At 50.5% G+C, this 16,435-nt stretch overlaps 8 protein-coding genes across 8 annotated transcripts; 5 read left to right on the top strand and 3 right to left on the bottom strand.

The window, feature by feature from the left end:
• The first annotated feature begins 160 nt into the window (after nucleotides 1-160).
• On the top strand, nucleotides 161-1,307 carry BX661DRAFT_179255 (uncharacterized protein). Its single transcript, XM_051535134.1, has one exon. The coding sequence runs from the start codon at nucleotides 451-453 to the stop codon at nucleotides 1,111-1,113; it is 663 nt and encodes a 220-aa protein (XP_051393534.1). The 5' UTR covers nucleotides 161-450; the 3' UTR covers nucleotides 1,114-1,307.
• BX661DRAFT_179254 (uncharacterized protein) lies at nucleotides 1,308-2,809 on the top strand. Its single transcript, XM_051535133.1, has one exon. It carries the CDS (start codon nucleotides 1,489-1,491, stop codon nucleotides 2,761-2,763), a length of 1,275 nt encoding a protein of 424 aa, XP_051393533.1. The 5' UTR covers nucleotides 1,308-1,488; the 3' UTR covers nucleotides 2,764-2,809.
• Nucleotides 2,810-4,970, bottom strand: BX661DRAFT_179253 (AP-2 complex subunit beta-like protein). Its single transcript, XM_051535132.1, has one exon. The coding sequence runs from the start codon at nucleotides 4,783-4,785 to the stop codon at nucleotides 2,830-2,832; it is 1,956 nt and encodes a 651-aa protein (XP_051393532.1). The 5' UTR covers nucleotides 4,786-4,970; the 3' UTR covers nucleotides 2,810-2,829.
• A 926-nt stretch (nucleotides 4,971-5,896) lies between these two features.
• Nucleotides 5,897-7,607, top strand: BX661DRAFT_218667 (multicopper oxidase-domain-containing protein; the record flags this gene model as incomplete). Its single annotated transcript, XM_051538805.1, has 1 exon — nucleotides 5,897-7,607. The coding sequence occupies one exon, from the start codon at nucleotides 5,897-5,899 to the stop codon at nucleotides 7,544-7,546; it is 1,650 nt and encodes a 549-aa protein (XP_051393531.1). The 3' UTR covers nucleotides 7,547-7,607.
• A 152-nt stretch (nucleotides 7,608-7,759) lies between these two features.
• BX661DRAFT_169649 (WD40-repeat-containing domain protein) lies at nucleotides 7,760-8,764 on the top strand (the record flags this gene model as incomplete). Its single annotated transcript, XM_051533544.1, has 1 exon — nucleotides 7,760-8,764. The coding sequence occupies one exon, from the start codon at nucleotides 7,760-7,762 to the stop codon at nucleotides 8,762-8,764; it is 1,005 nt and encodes a 334-aa protein (XP_051393530.1).
• A 31-nt stretch (nucleotides 8,765-8,795) lies between these two features.
• BX661DRAFT_197008 (kinase-like domain-containing protein) lies at nucleotides 8,796-10,325 on the bottom strand (the record flags this gene model as incomplete). The annotated part of the gene is made up of 1 exon (XM_051538093.1): nucleotides 8,796-10,325. The coding sequence occupies one exon, from the start codon at nucleotides 10,323-10,325 to the stop codon at nucleotides 8,796-8,798; it is 1,530 nt and encodes a 509-aa protein (XP_051393529.1).
• A 240-nt stretch (nucleotides 10,326-10,565) lies between these two features.
• On the top strand, nucleotides 10,566-12,744 carry BX661DRAFT_179249 (uncharacterized protein). The gene is made up of 2 exons (XM_051535131.1): nucleotides 10,566-11,166; nucleotides 11,303-12,744. The coding sequence occupies exons 1-2, from the start codon at nucleotides 10,939-10,941 to the stop codon at nucleotides 12,536-12,538; spliced, it is 1,464 nt and encodes a 487-aa protein (XP_051393528.1). The 5' UTR covers nucleotides 10,566-10,938; the 3' UTR covers nucleotides 12,539-12,744.
• Nucleotides 12,745-14,517: 1,773 nt separating this feature from the next.
• Nucleotides 14,518-16,134, bottom strand: BX661DRAFT_169645 (uncharacterized protein; the record flags this gene model as incomplete). Its single annotated transcript, XM_051533543.1, has 2 exons — nucleotides 14,518-15,429; nucleotides 15,904-16,134. 2 exons carry the CDS (start codon nucleotides 16,132-16,134, stop codon nucleotides 14,518-14,520), a joined length of 1,143 nt encoding a protein of 380 aa, XP_051393527.1.
• Nucleotides 16,135-16,435: the final 301 nt, after the last annotated feature.

Genomic DNA, 16,435 nt, shown 5'->3' with positions numbered 1-16,435 from the left:
GTTTTGTAACAGTGTAATTTTTAAAGTAACTGTCATTTTATGAGGAGGGGAACAAAATGCAGACCACTCCAAATTTAGATAAAAACGTGCTGCCGCAAGTTCTGGGGCCGGAGAAAAAAAAGCGACCACGCTGTTTTTCCATTGGATTTTTGTTTGGTGCCTCGCATTCGGCAATTTTATTAATTATTAATATTCTTCAAGCCTCCCTCCTTTCACTTTTTTCAATGCTTGCAACTTATCAATTGCATGGAACTCAAGGTTCTATTTTTACAATTCCTTTGCAGCCCCTTTTATCTTTTCTATTTTCTTGTTTGGGTTTTTTGCTCTTTTTCATTTGAATTAATATTTGGTATTTGATATACTTTTCACACATTTTTTGTTTATTCTTTTCTTCACAATTAATTTTTCCCTTTAAGTTACTGTTGTCAGACAATATTTGGATAACACAACATGAGGTATTTGCTGCGCTCATTAATTCAAGCACTACTGGCAGTCATGCTGGCCTTGGCGGTTCTTGGATATCCCATTGGAGCCACAGAAGAAAACCCGAGCAGTGATAGTGCAGAGGTCAGCCAGGCGATGGACCGAATATTCACGACTCTTGTGCAGCGTACCTTTGGGCCACGGAGCCTAGACCATGCCGAGATATACTACAAAACCCGGTTCTTCACCTCCCACATGCAAGCGCGCATGCGGTATATTTCATCACAACAGGACTTAGTCATCAACAACGACGAGGACGTAATTAGCAGCAGCAGCAAGGCTGACACGGATGTTGCTGGCAATGACAGTGATGACAAAGAATTGATGCTGAGCAAGAGCGAGGCCGAGCAGCTGAACTCCATAATGCAGGAAATGTGGCTGGCATCGCGCAAGCTGTACCAGAGCTCGGGATGCTTAAGCTACGATTTGACCCTGTGTAATGGACAGTCGTCAACGAAGGGTGCAAAATTTTCGGATACGGAGCGGCTGGCTATGGCTGAATGGGAGAAGCGGCTTTCGACACCATTTGTCGCTGGAAAGAGGCTGCCCAAGACTGAGGCTGAGGAGATTCGCAGATTGATGGCGAATATCCACGCCGTGCTGCTGGAGAATTCAGCGACGACAGTGTGACAAAACAAAAACAAGTGAAAAATGGAAGGCAATGACGGTCTAGATCTGCATGAACAAAAAGCGATGTAAATTTTGGGGAGTCAAAAAAAGCGAGGGGATATGCAGAATTTTCAGATCTTTCAAAAGGTCGCGTTTGTTTGGCTCAAGCTTGAACTGCTTTCGTTTTTGTTTCGCGTTTTTCTTTTCTTTTCAGGTTGTTTTGTTTTTCAATTGAATTTATTTCAATAGAATATTTGCGTTTACAAACAAAACACACCCTATTATTATCTACCTCTTCTTTTTTGTTTTTTGGTCCAGCAATTCATCACGAACAAAAAAGCAAATATAAAAACGCCCACCACCTCAACCTCCACACATACACGTACACACGACACCATGGCTGGCGACGACAGAGACAATATGCTGGTGGACGATAACGACGGCATGAATGAGATCTCACCAAGGACTCTGGGTCAGTACTACCAGCGACTATTTCCGCACAGCCTCTACTACAAGTGGCTAAACTACAACGGCCCAATGCCAACAACTGAGTTCACGCACCGCGAGTTCAGTTTCACAATCAACGACGGCATCTACCTGCGGTACCAATCATTTAAAGACGGTGAGGATTTCCAACGTGAGCTGCAGAGACTCTCTCCGAGCAAAATCGACATTGGTGCCATTTTCACAGCCCAGCCCAAGCACGCAAAATCTTTACAGCCGGGTGTATTCAGAGCCATCTCGAAGGAGCTTGTGTTCGATATTGATATGACAGACTACGACGAGATCCGTACTTGCTGTCAGGGCGGTGGGATATGCGGAAAGTGCTGGAAGTTTATGGTCGTTGCCATGCACGTGTTGGATCAGGCGTTGCGCGAGGACTTTGGGTTCGAGCGAATTATGTGGGCATACTCTGGCCGTCGCGGTGTGCATTGCTGGGTGTGTGACGAGAGGGCAAAGAAGCTGGATGATGCCGGGCGGAAGGCGCTCACAGGGTACCTGACGATGATCCGAGGCGGAGCAGAGCAAGGAAAGAAGGTCAATTTGTCGCAGCGCAGTGGCCAACACCCCCATGTGCTTCGCTCGATGGAGATCATCGAGGAGTACTTTGAGGACATTGTTTTGGTTGACCAGGAGATTCTCTTGACCAGGGAGCGCTGGACAAAAGTTTTGGCTGCGGTTCCTGACGAAGAGCTGCGCAATTATCTGGACGAAAAGTGGATGAAGCGTCCAGACCGTTCATCTGTCGATAAGTGGTCTGAGATGATTGATGCCGTTGATAAGAAGGCGGCTAAGCGCGGAAGCAAGTTTGGATTGGGTACGTTTGAGCGGGATATGATGATGCAGTGCGTTTACCCGCGGCTGGACGAGAATGTCACTACGCATGTTAACCATTTGCTCAAGAGCCCGTTTTGTATCCATCCAAAGACCGGGCGCGTTTGCACGCCGATTGGGCCAGACCAGTTTGACGAGTTTGATCCTATGGCCGTGCCCACGCTGGCGCAGCTGCTGCGTGAGATTAACGACACGGCAGGAGATGGCGGCAGCAGTAGGTCGTCTATGACCAAGTACATCAAGATCTTTGAGGAATTTGTCGCATTGGTTGGCCCTGCCCACGACAAGAACGGCAATGGCACTCGGCAACACCAGCAGCAGAGTCTTGAATTTTGAATCAAAATAGCAGGATACAAAGGTTTTTTTAAAAAGTTATTTGCAACAAAATATTAATGTTATATTTCAAAACGAGATCAAGAGCTCGGGCTCGCCCTCGTTGCTCACATCAATGCCCGCCGGAGACGAGCCCGCGCCATCGCCGGCACCGGTAGCCACATTGTCGGCATCATCCAGCCCCATTGCGCTGATACCTGAATCCCTGGGCACACCAGCCTTCTCGGTCAGCGAATACACAAAAAGTCTGGCGGGCTTTTGCAGTACCGAGGATACACAGCCAAGCTCATTGACAAGCTCCTCGAGAAGCTGCGGCGACAGATCAACGTTCTCTAGCTCAATGGCTGGCTTCTCTGTCAGCGCAACTGCGCGCGCAGCGTTGGGGTCGGCGGATAGCAGCCGCCAGTATATGTATGCGCGGTCACGAACGTCTGGGTTGGCACACTTCTCCGTAGCCGTCTGCAGGGCCTTGAGCACGAGGGTCTGGCCCTGCTGGGGGCTCTTGAGGAAGAACTTTACGGTGGCATTGATCAGGGCCAGCTGCACGCCAGAGTCCTCTTCCTCGAGGAAACTCTCGAGGAATGATGTCAATATATTGGAAATGTTGGTGACGCTCTCAGAGTACTCGCCGAGGATCCAGATCAGCGCGGCGCGGGCCTCAGGCTCATTGACGTCGTCGACGTACTCGCACAGTCCGTCGACCAGGCTGTCAAAGCAGCGCGGATAGCGGCGCAAGATGTCCTGTAGGGCGACCATACAGCTCTGCACAATGTGGTTGGCCCTGGTCTCGAGCAGCTCAAGGAGCACCTTTATGGCCTTTTCGGCGGCGGTTTCATAGCGGATGGCCAGGCGGCTGATAGCCTGCACGGCGCGGCTCACAAAGTCCATGTCAACCTCCTTGGCGTACTCCTTAAGCTCATTGAGCAGTGGCTCGGTGTTGCGCTCGGAGCAGATGCGCACAAGGACATCGAGCTTCTCGTACTTGACGTAGATGGGGTCGTTGTAGCGGCAGAAGAATACGCGTATCTCCTTGCTCAGCAGCTTCGGGTGGCGCTGCAGAATGATGTTGATGTTGCGCAAGGCTACGTACTGGATCTCGGGGTCTGAGGACAGCAGTGTGATCAGGGGTGGCACCATCTTCTTGGAGAACTGCGCCAGCAGGTCAGCCCTGTGCACGTGCTTTTCGTATTTGAGCAAGAGCCGCACGGTGGTGAGAACCACGCTACCATTGGCGTGCTGCAGTCGTGGGAGCAGCCGCTCGCAGATATTCTCGGCCTCCTTCTCGTCCCTCGGCGTGTAATCAACCAGGGTCTCGAGGATGGCAATCTGACCCCACTCGATGCACTCGTTGATGGCCGTCAGCAGCTTGCCCACTGTGTTCGCATCAAGCCTCCACACGTCATGATGTGGCGACATATCGTTCATCTCGACCAGCGCCGACACTGCGTTGGACACAACCATGGAGTTGGAGTCTGACAGAGCCTCACGCACGCTTTCGACAAATCCATTATCCTCTGCCACGTCCACACTCAGGTCGTACACCTTGGCCACGCACATCACGGCAGTCTTGCGCACATACGGGTTGGTATCCTTCAGACACTTATGGAGAGGGTCGCACAAGTAGTCGAGCACCTCCTCGACGTGCAAACAGCCCATTGTGCGAATTGCCAGTGCGCGAATCAGCGGATTCGTGTCTTCGGCGTCCTTGACAAAGGTGTTGATAGCCAGAATAACCAGGTCCGGCTGCGTCTTTGCGTAGTTTATCAGGTACAGGTAAATGAGCTTTTTGATTTCAAGGTCATCTGTGTGCATGTTTTTAAGCACATCGGTGAATAGACCGCTGACGTCTTTGCCCACTGTCATGTTGGCAATGACTCGCCGCACTGCTTCCTTCCGCCGCTCCTTGTATTCACTGTTCAGCTCTGTCTTTAGCTCATAGTTTTCACCCTTACGCAGTGCCGCCAGCACCTTGGCTTTCATGATTTGGAGCCGCGCGATGTTTGTTTGAATCGTCGAATTCATCATCTTTGGTTAAAAAAATTAGGTTGAGACGGATTTAAATTTGCCGCGGCAATAAATAAAATAAAAATGATAAAATGAGGTGTGTGAATTGAAGAAGTAAATTAATGCAACAGTAAAGAAGTTGCGTTGTTTGAAGCACCGCGATGTCCGGAATGAGCGTCATCATCGGCTGGAGGACAAGTTTTCAACCATCTTAGCCAAAATAAAATATAAAAATAAAAAATTTGAACCATGGGCTGCGTTGAAATTACTTGCCCACACGCTTATAGGTGGTAAAATTCCAGCAAGATTAAGCGCAAAAAATTATTATGAAAATTATTAATTTGTTGTGCCCTTCAAAACAAATAGCCGTAAATGTATTCATTTTCTGCATATGTTTGCTGATGCTTTTGTTTTGTATTTTTGTTTGTGCAGATTCTAAATGCAAAAAATCATTTCTTCCTGTTTTTTTGTAGTGCGTTAGTTATCAGTACGAGTGATTAGGTGATTCAACATATGCCCAATATTTGTTATACATGTATTCCATTTATAGATATTTTATATGCCGAGACAACCAACAAGACCATTATATACTGCGGTTCACACAATAACCCAATTACAATTTCAAATACACACAAAAGCAATATCCGCATATGCTCTCTGCTATTATTGAAGCTGTAGGACCGCATTTTTCTCATCAGCAGGAATGGGTGGGGACCATGTATTCTGGACATCAATGGGGCTTGGACCTATGGTAAAGCAATTGAATTGTTAGGCCATTTCTGGCCCCACACACCGCTGCCATCAGCCCCATACTATCTTATGTTCAACAGCACTTCAATGCTCGTCAGTATCATATATCAAAGGCAGATGGATACGATTTAAATGCTGTGTATAAATGTTGAGAATGGCAAAGCAAATAATTAAGGAACAATTTGTTAGTGCTCTGTGTTTTTTTGAAAAAAAATTTATCTGGTGCAAAACAAGTTGAAAAATCCTCCAAACAACTAAAAAACATTAGTATATAAGAACCAAACATGACAGAGTAAAAAACTACAATTTAAATAAACATAATCAGCTTAATAATAATATAATTTATAAACTAATAAACATTAATACAAAAAAAACTACAAAAATGCTTTTCATTTACGGCCCACTCATCCTTGCGCTCATCTCCGCCATCCCAACTACTGTATTTGCCAAACGCGTGGTAGAGAATTGGGAAGTAACCTACGTGACCAGCAACCGTGGTCTCGATCAACCACCCAAACGCGGTGTCGGTGTCAACCACAAATTCCCGCTCCCCGTTGTACACGCAACCAAGGGTGACACTCTCGTCCTAAACATTTTCAACTCGCTCAACGAAACCACCACCATGCATTCACACGGACTCTTCCAACGTAACACGACGTACTATGACGGAGCAGCAATGACCACTGAGTGCTCTATCACGCCGGGAACCTCCTTCTCCTACGAGATCCCCTTGGAGCAGGCCGGAACGTATTGGATTCATGGGCATTCGCATTCGCAGAATTTCGATGGGCTGCGCACGCCCTTGATTATTCACGATCCCAAGGATCCATACAAGAGCGATGGCGAGTATGTGGTGGCCGTGGAGGACTGGTGGCCGGTGACCTTTAATACCACTTTGGCGGCTCTGCTGGATGTCACTGGGCAGAGCAACCCATTTGCGCAACCGCCTAATCTCCTTGTCAATGGACACCCTGAAGCACCCCGCTTTGACTTTATTCCCGGACAAACTTACCGCATCAGACTCGTTTCCATGATGAGTCTGCCGCTGTGGGAGTTTGCCATTGACGGGCACGAGCTAGAAATCATTGAGGTTGACGGCGTCAACACAAAGCCCAAAAAGGTCAATGTTGTCCGTCTGGCACCCGCCCAGCGCGTCTCTGTTCTGGTGAAAGCCAAGGAATCGTGCGATAGCAATTATAGCTACCATGTGACAATGTTTGGAAACTTCTTGCCACCCATCCCGGGTGTCTTCCCGTCGCGTGTGGACGGTCTTGTGGCATACTCCTCGGATGCGCCGCTGGCAGAGACTGTCGGCGAGATTCCCTCAGAGCCCTTTGACGAAATGAGCATTGAGTCTCTGCATGGTCCTATTATGAAGGCCGACCGCGGACTGTACTTTAATGCCACGTCAGGGTTCTTGCCTGACGGCACCAACTGGGAGTCGTTCAACTTGGTCACCTACCGCGACCCGGATGTGCCCTCTGTGTTCACTGCACTGACCGATTTTATCAACCTCAACCCCATCTCGTACGGCCCCCAGACCAACGCCCATGTGTTGCAGCTGAACGAGGTCATTGAAATGCTTTTCTGGAGTGCCACGCAGCTCTCCCACCCGCTGCACCTCCACGGCCATGTATTCCAGATTGTCGAAAAGGGGTTCATCAACGACACCATGGGCGCACTGACAACCAGGGTCGCCAAGGACAAGTTCCCTCTGCAGAGAGACACAGTGCTGGTTAACAGCGGTGAGTACGTTGTGGTGAGGTTCAAGGCGGATAACCCCGGAGTTTGGCTTATGCATTGCCACTTCGACTGGCACATGGCGCTCGGGTTAAACATGGTCTTTGTGGAGGCACCCAAGGAGATGATGGATGTTATCAAGGTGCCGCAGTCGGTTATCGACCAGTGCAAGAGGCAGGGGATTGAGACCAAGGGTAATGTGGTGGGCAACATGGCGTACGACTACGACGGTGCGCCCAATCTGCCCCACCTGCTGCACGACGCTCCGGCGGTTCTGGCATCGGCGGCTTAAGCTGAGGAACAAATTGTATGGGCGTGACGATATGATCAATGCTGATTTGATTTAAACCGATCCGATCCACTTTGATTCGATTCGATCACAAAACCCAACGCCAAAGTTTATAAAAAAAGGTTGGGTGAACATTAATTTCAACTTTTTATTTCCAGTTCAGCACCAGCTTTTTTCTTCTAACTATTCTAATACAAATTCACTCTAATATTCTTAATGACTCGCATTCCAATCACACAGGCACCTGGGCTGCTCCCACAATTACGGCTGCATGCGTCGGCAGCGTACGAGGCGGGCAGTGACTTGTATGTGTATGAGATCGTCAGCACTGACTTGGGCATGGCGGCATCGGCATCCAACCACACGGTCAAGTTTTTCGACCGCGGCACGCTACAGGCCACAGGAACGCTGGCGCACCACAGCGACCAGGTAACGCAGATGCGTGCGCGGCCAAACTCGCTTTTGACGAGCTCCCTTGACGGCCAAATCGCCATTTGGGACTTGCGGCAGCCATTGGGCGCACCAGCACTGGGATTCCGCGCCAGCGACCCGCTTCTGAGCTTCGACCTGGGCAATGACGAGCGGCTGCTAGTGGGCGGCGCGCGATTAGACGAGGACATGCACTTGTCGCGCATTAGTTTCTGGGACACGCGCGGCAGCGGCACGCAGGCCGTGCGCGTGTTCGAGAGCATGCACAGCGATGACGTTACGCAGATCCACTGCGGGGCGCGCGATGGCCGCGTGCTGTCGGCATCGACCGACGGGTTGGTGTGCACGTTCGATCCGGCGCAGGAAGAGGACGATGCTGTGCTGGCTGTGGCCAATACAGGCGCATCGGTCGCGCGCTGCGGGTTCTTCGGCCCTGACGAGCAGTACGTGTACGCACAAAGCGATATGGAGACGTTGCAGCTATGGTCCGACGACGCCACGCTGCTGGCTGATTTCGGCGATGTGCGCGCTGTGGCTGGCAGCGGCGTGCCCGTCGACTACATGGCTGGCTTCCGTTACGATGCCGCCACACAGCGGCTGTTCATGGCCGCCGGCACTGACGCTGGCGACCTGCACGTGTTCCATGTTGGCGCCGGGTTGCTGGAGCACGCGCAGGTGCTGGCCGGCGGCCACTCAGCCATTGTGCGCGCTTTTGACTGGGACGCACACGCGGGCTGGGCCGCGACGGGCGGCGAGGACGGGCGACTGAGCGTGTGGGCAGCAGCTCAGTAGTTTTTAAGCAAATCAGGCGCGCCGGTAGATTTTAAATAAAGTGAGTGCCATCGAAGAACGCGTGACGCAGTGCCTCGGCCGCCGTCGGCCGCTGCTCGGGGTCGTAGTCCAACAGCGCATCAGCCAGCGCAATAAAGTCGTCAGCATCCGCATCGTCCCCCACGTGCAGCGAGTGCCTGAGCCACTGCGCGCGCAGCGGTGCGCCCCAGTCGAGGCTCGGCTCGGGCGCACGGAACCCGGGCGTCGGGCGCGCAGCGGACCACGCCCGCATGGCGTCAGTGTAGATCGGCGACGCGGCATATAGAGCGGCTGGTGGCGGGCCGCGCAGCTTAAGCATGCTGCGCACCAGGCTGTGGTTTTCCATGTCGGTAAACAGAGGGCGGCCGAGCCACAGCTCGCACATGACGCAGCCAACCGACCACACGTCAATGGCCCGGCCAAACGGCCGCTGGTACGCGACCTCGGGCGCGCGGAACCACACGGTCTGGATCTCGAACGATCGGTAGTACTCGGCCACGTCTCCGTCGCCCACAGCGTTGCCAAAGTCAATTAGCTTGGCGCTCAGCGAGTGTGCGTCGCTGCAAATGACGTTGGTGGTCTTAATGTCGGCATGGATCAAAGCGCTGCTATGCATGTGCGCCAGTGCTGCCAGCAGCTGCCGCACCACTGCGCGGATCATGTCCATATGAACGCGCCGTGCAACCTCAGTGTCATGCGCTGCGTACGCTGCCTTGACGCGCCGTGGGAACGCGTCGTGCAGCGTGCCACCCAGCAATGGCTCCATAACCAGGCACGCGTGCGCACCGTGCCGGAACATGTCGTGCACGCGCACGATTGGGACGCGTCCGCGGGGGTCGAGCGCGTTGAGCATAGTGAGCGTGCGGTGCTCCGACAGTCCGATCACCTCCTCATGTGCGGCCATTCGCTTAATGCTGACCAGCCGCGTGCCGTCATGCCGCCGCCCCATGCGCGTGCAGTACAGGTCCATTGCGAGGAACGCCTGGCTGAACGCACCCTCACCGAGCTTGCCGACGATCTGATACCGGTCGAACCACACCTCACCGTACTCCGCCGGCCGCGTCTCAACTGCCGCCACCGAAAGCCCCCTGTCTGCGTTGGCTGCGCCCCTGCCGGCAGCATGTGCCCGTCGTCCGAGCGCGCCCCCGTCGATATCTGTCTGCTCGTCGCCAGCTCTCGCCTGCACCCGGGCGAACGCGCTCTTCATATTGCGCTTCCCATTGCCCGCGACCACTCCAAAAGACCGCTTGCTGCTTTCCGGGCTTTGAGGCCGTGACAACTCGCTCTTCCGCTTGCGGCCGTTCGTTATATCAATGCTGCTGCTTCTGCCCGCTGTCTCCCCATTAGGTGTGTCTCTGTGCCTGCGCTGCCTCTGTGGTGTCTCGGAGCTTGCATATACGCCGCTCGGCTGACTGTCCTCCGACTGTGTCTTATTATGCGCGTCGTCGATCAACAGCCCAATTCTGTTGTATAGCGCCACGAGTCCTAGAGTCTGTAGTGCTGTGTAGTCGTGTATGCGCATTCGCTCCGAGAGGTCGTCCATTTACAAATATAACGCGTTAATTCAGGTGCAAATACAAGTGGGAAAAGTGAGGAATAAACGAATCTGTGAGTCGAAAAAAAGAGAAAGAGAGGCAGCAAATAATGAACGACTTTTCATACTAGCAGATGAAAAAATTATACGCTGAGCATGCATATCAGAGTCAAAGCTGGTGCGAGTTTACTACACGCCCAGAAAAAACCCCGCGCATTTAGCGCTTATACGGGCGTGTGCTGAAAAATCAAGTTACCTATTTTTTTGCCATTTTTTACTGTATTTTTCACATTGCTAATCCTGAATTCGTGAGCTTTTTCTCTCTTTTTTCCAACTTTATTTGCGCCTCGCCGTCTTCGTACCTTTCAAGGTCTTTGCACACACGCAACATTTGCTTGTTTAGGATACTCATTTATCTCAATTAGGTCTTTTTATAAAGGTACCTTAAAAAGGCTTGCTTCATTTCGGTCTTTCTTTTTAAATTAACCCAACACAACCACTTCCCACCTTTAACTTTTCAATCTTGCTGACTCTTTTTCTATTATATTCTCTTCTCTTCTTTACTTTATTCTTTCCAAAATTTAGTTTTTTTCTCTCTTTTTCAATTTAAATTCTCCAAAAAATGTCGACTCAGCATCAACAGCAGCAACAACCCACAGCTAACGGCACCGCCCCCGCCTCGTCAGAGGGCCGGAAGGTTGCCACCCAGGAAGTCGGGTGGATGTTTGCCAACGAGTATTATACAATCATGAACAGGGAACCCCAGAGGCTGCACTGCTTCTACGCCAAAAAGTCTACTGCCATCCATGGAACCGACGGCGAAGTTGTCAAGCAGGCCAACGGCCAGCAGGTACGTTAAAAAAAGTAAAAACATGTATTTATATGGCTTTTTTAAAGTCAACATGGACTGCGTATATATTTTTATGTATATGTTTATACTAACTTTTATCTTGTGTCACTCTGTAACCCCATTATAACAGTTATAGGAGATTCGTGCTGTTATTGAGGCCGGCGAGTTCAAGGGCCGCAAGGTTCAGGTCACCAACGTCGACACGCTGGCTTCGATTGATGGCAGCATCATTGTTCAGGCCATCGGCCAGATGGACACCAAGGACGGAACTTCCTACCAGCGCTTTGCACAGACCTTCCTCCTTGCTGAGCAGCAGGGCGGATACTACCTCCACAACGATATTATGCGCTATCTGAGCGACGACACGGAGGATCGCGAGCCCGCCGCTGAGCCTGTCTCTGAGCCCATTGCTGCCGCTCCTGCCGTCGAGGCCTTCAAGAAGGACGAGAGGGTTGAAGCCGACGAGATTTCCAAGAAGGTTGAGGAGACTCCTGCTGTCGAGGCTGCCCCCGTAGAGGCCGCTGCCAAGGTCACTGCCGACGCCGCTGTGGAGGCCATTGCCCCCGCCCCCAAGGCCGAGGTTGCAAAGGCCCCTGTTGAGGCTGCTATTCCTGTTGTTGATACTACAGTTGCTGTCAAGCCCGAGCCCAAGGCTCCCAGGGCTCCCAAGGAGAAGCCCGCCGCCGCACCTGCTCCCAAGGCCGAGGAGAGGCCCGCGCCTGCGCCCGCGCCCGCCAAGCCCACAACATGGGCTGGTCTTGCCGCAGTCAACAGCAACAAGTGGAACAATAACACCATTGCCAAGGTCGAGGGCACCGTAGCCCCCGCCACCCCCACTACCTCGGCCCCCACCGTCACCAACCCCGCTGCTTCCGACGCCCCGCGTACCAGCACCCCTGTTCCCTCTACCCGCGGCCACCAGCAGCGCAGAAATGATTCTCTTTCGGTATTCCTGAAGAACATCCCGCAGGTTGCCACCATTATTGCAATCAAGGCCGGATGCAAGAACTTTGGCCCCATCACCAGTGTCGACTTTACCCTGCACAAGACCACTGGTGTAGTAGAGTTTGCCACGGAGGCTGCCAAGCAGGCTGCTCTGCGTGCCGGGTCTGCTGTTATTAGCGGCGGGCAGGTGGTTATTGAGGAGCGTCGTAACCGTCAGCAGGGTGGTCGTCGTGAGGGCGCCCCTAAGCAGGTCGGGCAGGGCCCAGCGCCTGCGCGCAATGGTTCGGGCGAATTTGAGCGCGTCAACTCTTCCCGTGGCTCCCGTGGTCGTGCCCCTGCTGCTGGCAGCGCTACTGCCAATGGTGCTGCTGCTACCTCTAACGGAACTTCCAACCCTGGTAACCGCGCTCGCGGCGGAAAGCAGTAAATCTATTTTTTTCGAGGGGGAAATGACGTTTCAGCGCCAAAAAAGTACAACTGGTGATGAGGATAAGGATCAACGGAGGGAGCAAGGATGGCTCAAGGTCAAAAAGGTGGGAAGTAAATTTAAAGGGACGATATCCCGAATTTTTTTGTTATTTGAGTGAAATATCATTATTATGTTGATTTAATATAAATGGTATAAACGATTTCTTGGTCATCTCAAATTAAATGTGTAACTGGGATCTCACAATTTAATAGAGATGTGACATTGATGAAACCGCTGTGTGGTTATCGACCAACCAGTGTGAGAATGGAGTGGCAGACGCAACCAGGACCAGAATACACATGTTAGCCTATTTTTATGAGAAAATATATTCATTGAGCGAAATATAAAACAAGTAAAAAACAAAGTTAAACCCAAGCACTCGATCTGCCAGCTAGAGTGTCAATCGTAGCCAAAAAGCTGCTGTGCATATCTGCTGTCCTCATTGCTGTCGTCCGCAGCCACTTTGGAAAGCTGTCATCTTTGTCTTGTCGTGGATTTGGTATTCTCTGTTTGTTGAGATTGGAGTCTAATCAACACTTGGTGTTTCTCAAGCGTCAAGAATTCCTTCATTTCCCATTCGATCTATAGGTCACACTGTCCCTTGTACCAGTTGTTATGTTTGTCTATAATCTCGTTTACAAGCACCATTGCTTGTTTTGCATGCTCCCCTTGGAGTTTCTTAACCAGCATTGTGTACCTGTTCTCTGTCAGTTTTTTCCAGCCGCACCTCATATCCAGGTCCAGCTTCTTGGCTTGATAATGAGCATCCACATTCTGCTTGAGTTTCTCCAATATATCATCTGTTGGTCCTGGATACACTTGGTCTGTTGACCATCTCAGCCACGAGATCTGTGTCTGGGTCCCAAAGGTCCCAGTGGAACTCCTCTTCGCGTCAGAGTTTCACGCTCCCATCGTGGATACGTAAACATGTGGCCATGTATATCAATGATCTGACAACCAGGCCACGGGCATGGACACATCTCTGGTTTAGGATATGTATCGGGGGTACTATTCCCACTGTCTGTTTGCTACAGGCAGTGGGCGGAGAAGCATATCTAATGCAAAGGAGCGACGGATATAGTCCCTTGTATTGGTAATGTGCCAGGCATTCTTGTGGTTCCAACCGCATTTCCTATCCATGGTCACATTTATTACCCGGAGGATAATGGCAACTGTCATGAACGAGATCTTTGGCAGCTGTGTAGAGGCTAGAGGCAGTCGTGGTACTATTGCCGCTATCAATGCCAGTGTTGTGCCTGACATCAGTACTGTTGTCCTTGCTCCATCTAATGACTCTGCCAGTGCTGCTGCCAATTCCTCTGTGGGGAGAACTGCCTCCTTGGTGCCCGCTGCCGTGATCTGGTCCATCAGTGCCTTGCTCATCCAGTCGTTGTCCTATCAGCAGCAAACCCTGTTTGATAGGCAAGGTGTGATAATGTTTCCTACAAAGAGCCAGTACTTTTTACCCGTCGGCTCCCATCCACACTGCAGTGACCAGAGATCCGACTGTGCGTGGGTTGCGTTGGCGGTCCTGTCGGCTTTCCTGTTTTACTGTCCCCGCGTGTTCTCAAACACACTGTATGTTTAAAAGCTTTTTATAAGCCTGGTCAAGGCATCTCAAACATTCAATAAATATTAGATATTGCCATACGTGTAAAGTTAAATTTTTATAAAATAGGGCTTTTAAGCTAGTCGCAAAATGAAAATACGTATGCTTTTATAAATATCTAACTTTTTAGTTTCAGTACATTTACTCAAATATTTAATGGAAAATGCATTGAAATTTAAATAATATGCTTCAAACAAAACCAGCAAAAAAATTGCGGTTTTCGAAAAGACAAATAAAGAAATTGTTAACAAACTCGGCATGTCAAAACGCCAAATTTAACCAAGCGAGCATCTAATATCTGCATTCCAGCATGCATTGTAAACCCCTTTCACAAATTGCGCAGCTTCTGCACTCTGAGCTCTGTATCCAAAGTACCATCCTCGTTTGGCTGGCGTTTGTGCTTGGATGCTCCATTGACAATGTACTTGTTAAATAATTTAATCACCTTTATCGTCGAAACTGGTGATGACGATCGCTCGGAAGAATGCGTTGGCGATGATTCACAAGAGGAGGTTGGGGTTGACGGCTGTTCTATCGGAAATGCACTCGTCGAGCCGGCAGTCGCTACCGGGTTTGCACAAGCAGTGGGCTTTGTGATGTCTGTTGCTGTGGTTGCAATATGAGCTGCTGGTTCAACAGGCGCGGCGGCGGGCTTTGCATTGGTACAATTATTATCGCCACTCTTGTGATCCTCGCTGCCGTCGTCCTCATCGTTGTTCTTATTGTTGCCCTCATTGTCGTCCGCAGTGCCATAAAGAAACATTATCTGATTGTCGCTTGCTTTACGCACTTCCCAACTGCTGCTCAACAGAAACCCGCCGATAAAATAGTTGTTCTTGCTGAAAAGAAGCCTGCGAAGCGAATCCAGCAATGTTCGCACCTTTGACGGAATAGTACTACAAATGCCAAAGTGTTCGGGATAGGTTGCGATGTCTGTCATGCCACCAATCTTCGACGTTGCTGGAAGTTCTGGGATACCGGCTCGAATTTGTGACTGTGGCATTCTGATTTGCCAAAAACTGATGTATTCAAAAATTGCCAGCATGGCGTAAAGCAGCGACTCGATGTCGTCTAAAATGCTATGTTGCTGACAATATTCCAGCAAAATCCGAATGCTCTTAAAGTGATCTGTGTCTGTGATTCGGCTGTATTCCCTCTTAAACTTTGACAAGTAGTCTATGTCAACTCCCCACGCTTCATTGACGCTCTTCTTCACTGTCTCTGATACTTCGGGGATAATCTTCGCGTATCCTTAGTTTATCACAAGTGTGTCCTTTCCGCGCCAAGTAATGTTGTCTGGAGTAATGTCGCGGTAGAGCACGCCTGCCCTCTTGGCCTGAACTAAACACGTGCAAACGGTAGAATATATTGTCCACATTGTGTCTAATAAGCCGCATTGTGAGTGATTCAAAAGTAGACCAGACCGACTCGCCACAGCCCTCCGTGATCAAGAACTCCAGTCGGCATCCAAACAAGTTGCTGTGCAAAATGCCGCTGCAATAGACTGTCGGCACTCCACTGATGTTTCCCGCCTCCAGCACATAATAAATGGCACCCTCAGGCTGACAATTGACGGGCGCCCACAACAGCTTGAGCACAAATTTGTATTGCCAACTTTTGTGCTGAACACGTACGATGCTCGACCAAAAGCTCCTACGTCAAAGCTAATCATACCACCGGTGTCGACCGCTGTAGATGTGTGCTTATCTACTACCCTGACCGTGGATTTAGTCTTGGTGCCGCTGAACTCGAGGAATCGAAATACATGGGTAACATGGACAAAGTGTCCAAACCTGTCCGACAAGAGCTTCAGAAAGAACCAGAGTTGACGGAGGCGAACATGCTGTTTATTTTTTTGGTCTGATCGGGGAAACTGTAGTGTAGAAAACGGGCCGAATTCCACACAAATGCAGCCACCACGAGTGAAGTCCAGCAAGTCCAGCATTTTCCTGTGAAAGGGCAAAAACAGGGACAAACAAGCGAGTTGGCTGGGCCTCTAATGTCTTCCTTGCAGATTCACCAACTTGCCCCAGCGGCATTGGAGGCAATTTGTCGGTGTATTTGGCAGTACTTGCTTCCAAAAGGAGGTGCACATCCTGGAACGAGGACACAATCCCACACATGTGCACCAGAATCCCATCTGACTTAGACCGCGATTGAGCTAATGGCGTTGCCTGACGATCCTTGGATCGATAGATCTGCTCCGGCCGAGCCAGAAAAAAAAGAAGCAAAGCCTGCATTTTGGC

Source organism: Kickxella alabastrina, assembly GCF_025024165.1.
Source record: "Kickxella alabastrina strain RSA 675 chromosome Unknown BX661scaffold_5, whole genome shotgun sequence".
In the NCBI taxonomy this organism is placed as follows: domain Eukaryota; kingdom Fungi; phylum Kickxellomycota; class Kickxellomycetes; order Kickxellales; family Kickxellaceae; genus Kickxella; species Kickxella alabastrina.
Note: the sequence above shows the minus strand (reverse complement) of the source record. Positions and strands in the feature narration are given on the sequence as shown.

Bases quoted from the DNA above. Each gene is read 5' to 3' on its own strand.
- BX661DRAFT_179255 (XM_051535134.1), top strand. From the start codon at position 451: ATGAGGTATTTGCTGCGCTCATTAATTCAAGCACTACTGGCAGTCATG.
- BX661DRAFT_179254 (XM_051535133.1), top strand. From the start codon at position 1,489: ATGGCTGGCGACGACAGAGACAATATGCTGGTGGACGATAACGACGGC.
- BX661DRAFT_179253 (XM_051535132.1), bottom strand. From the start codon at position 4,785: ATGATGAATTCGACGATTCAAACAAACATCGCGCGGCTCCAAATCATG.
- BX661DRAFT_179249 (XM_051535131.1), top strand. From the start codon at position 10,939: ATGTCGACTCAGCATCAACAGCAGCAACAACCCACAGCTAACGGCACC. The intron at 11,167-11,302 runs GTACGTTAAAAA...TAACAGTTATAG, and splicing joins AGCAGGCCAACGGCCAGCAG to GAGATTCGTGCTGTTATTGA.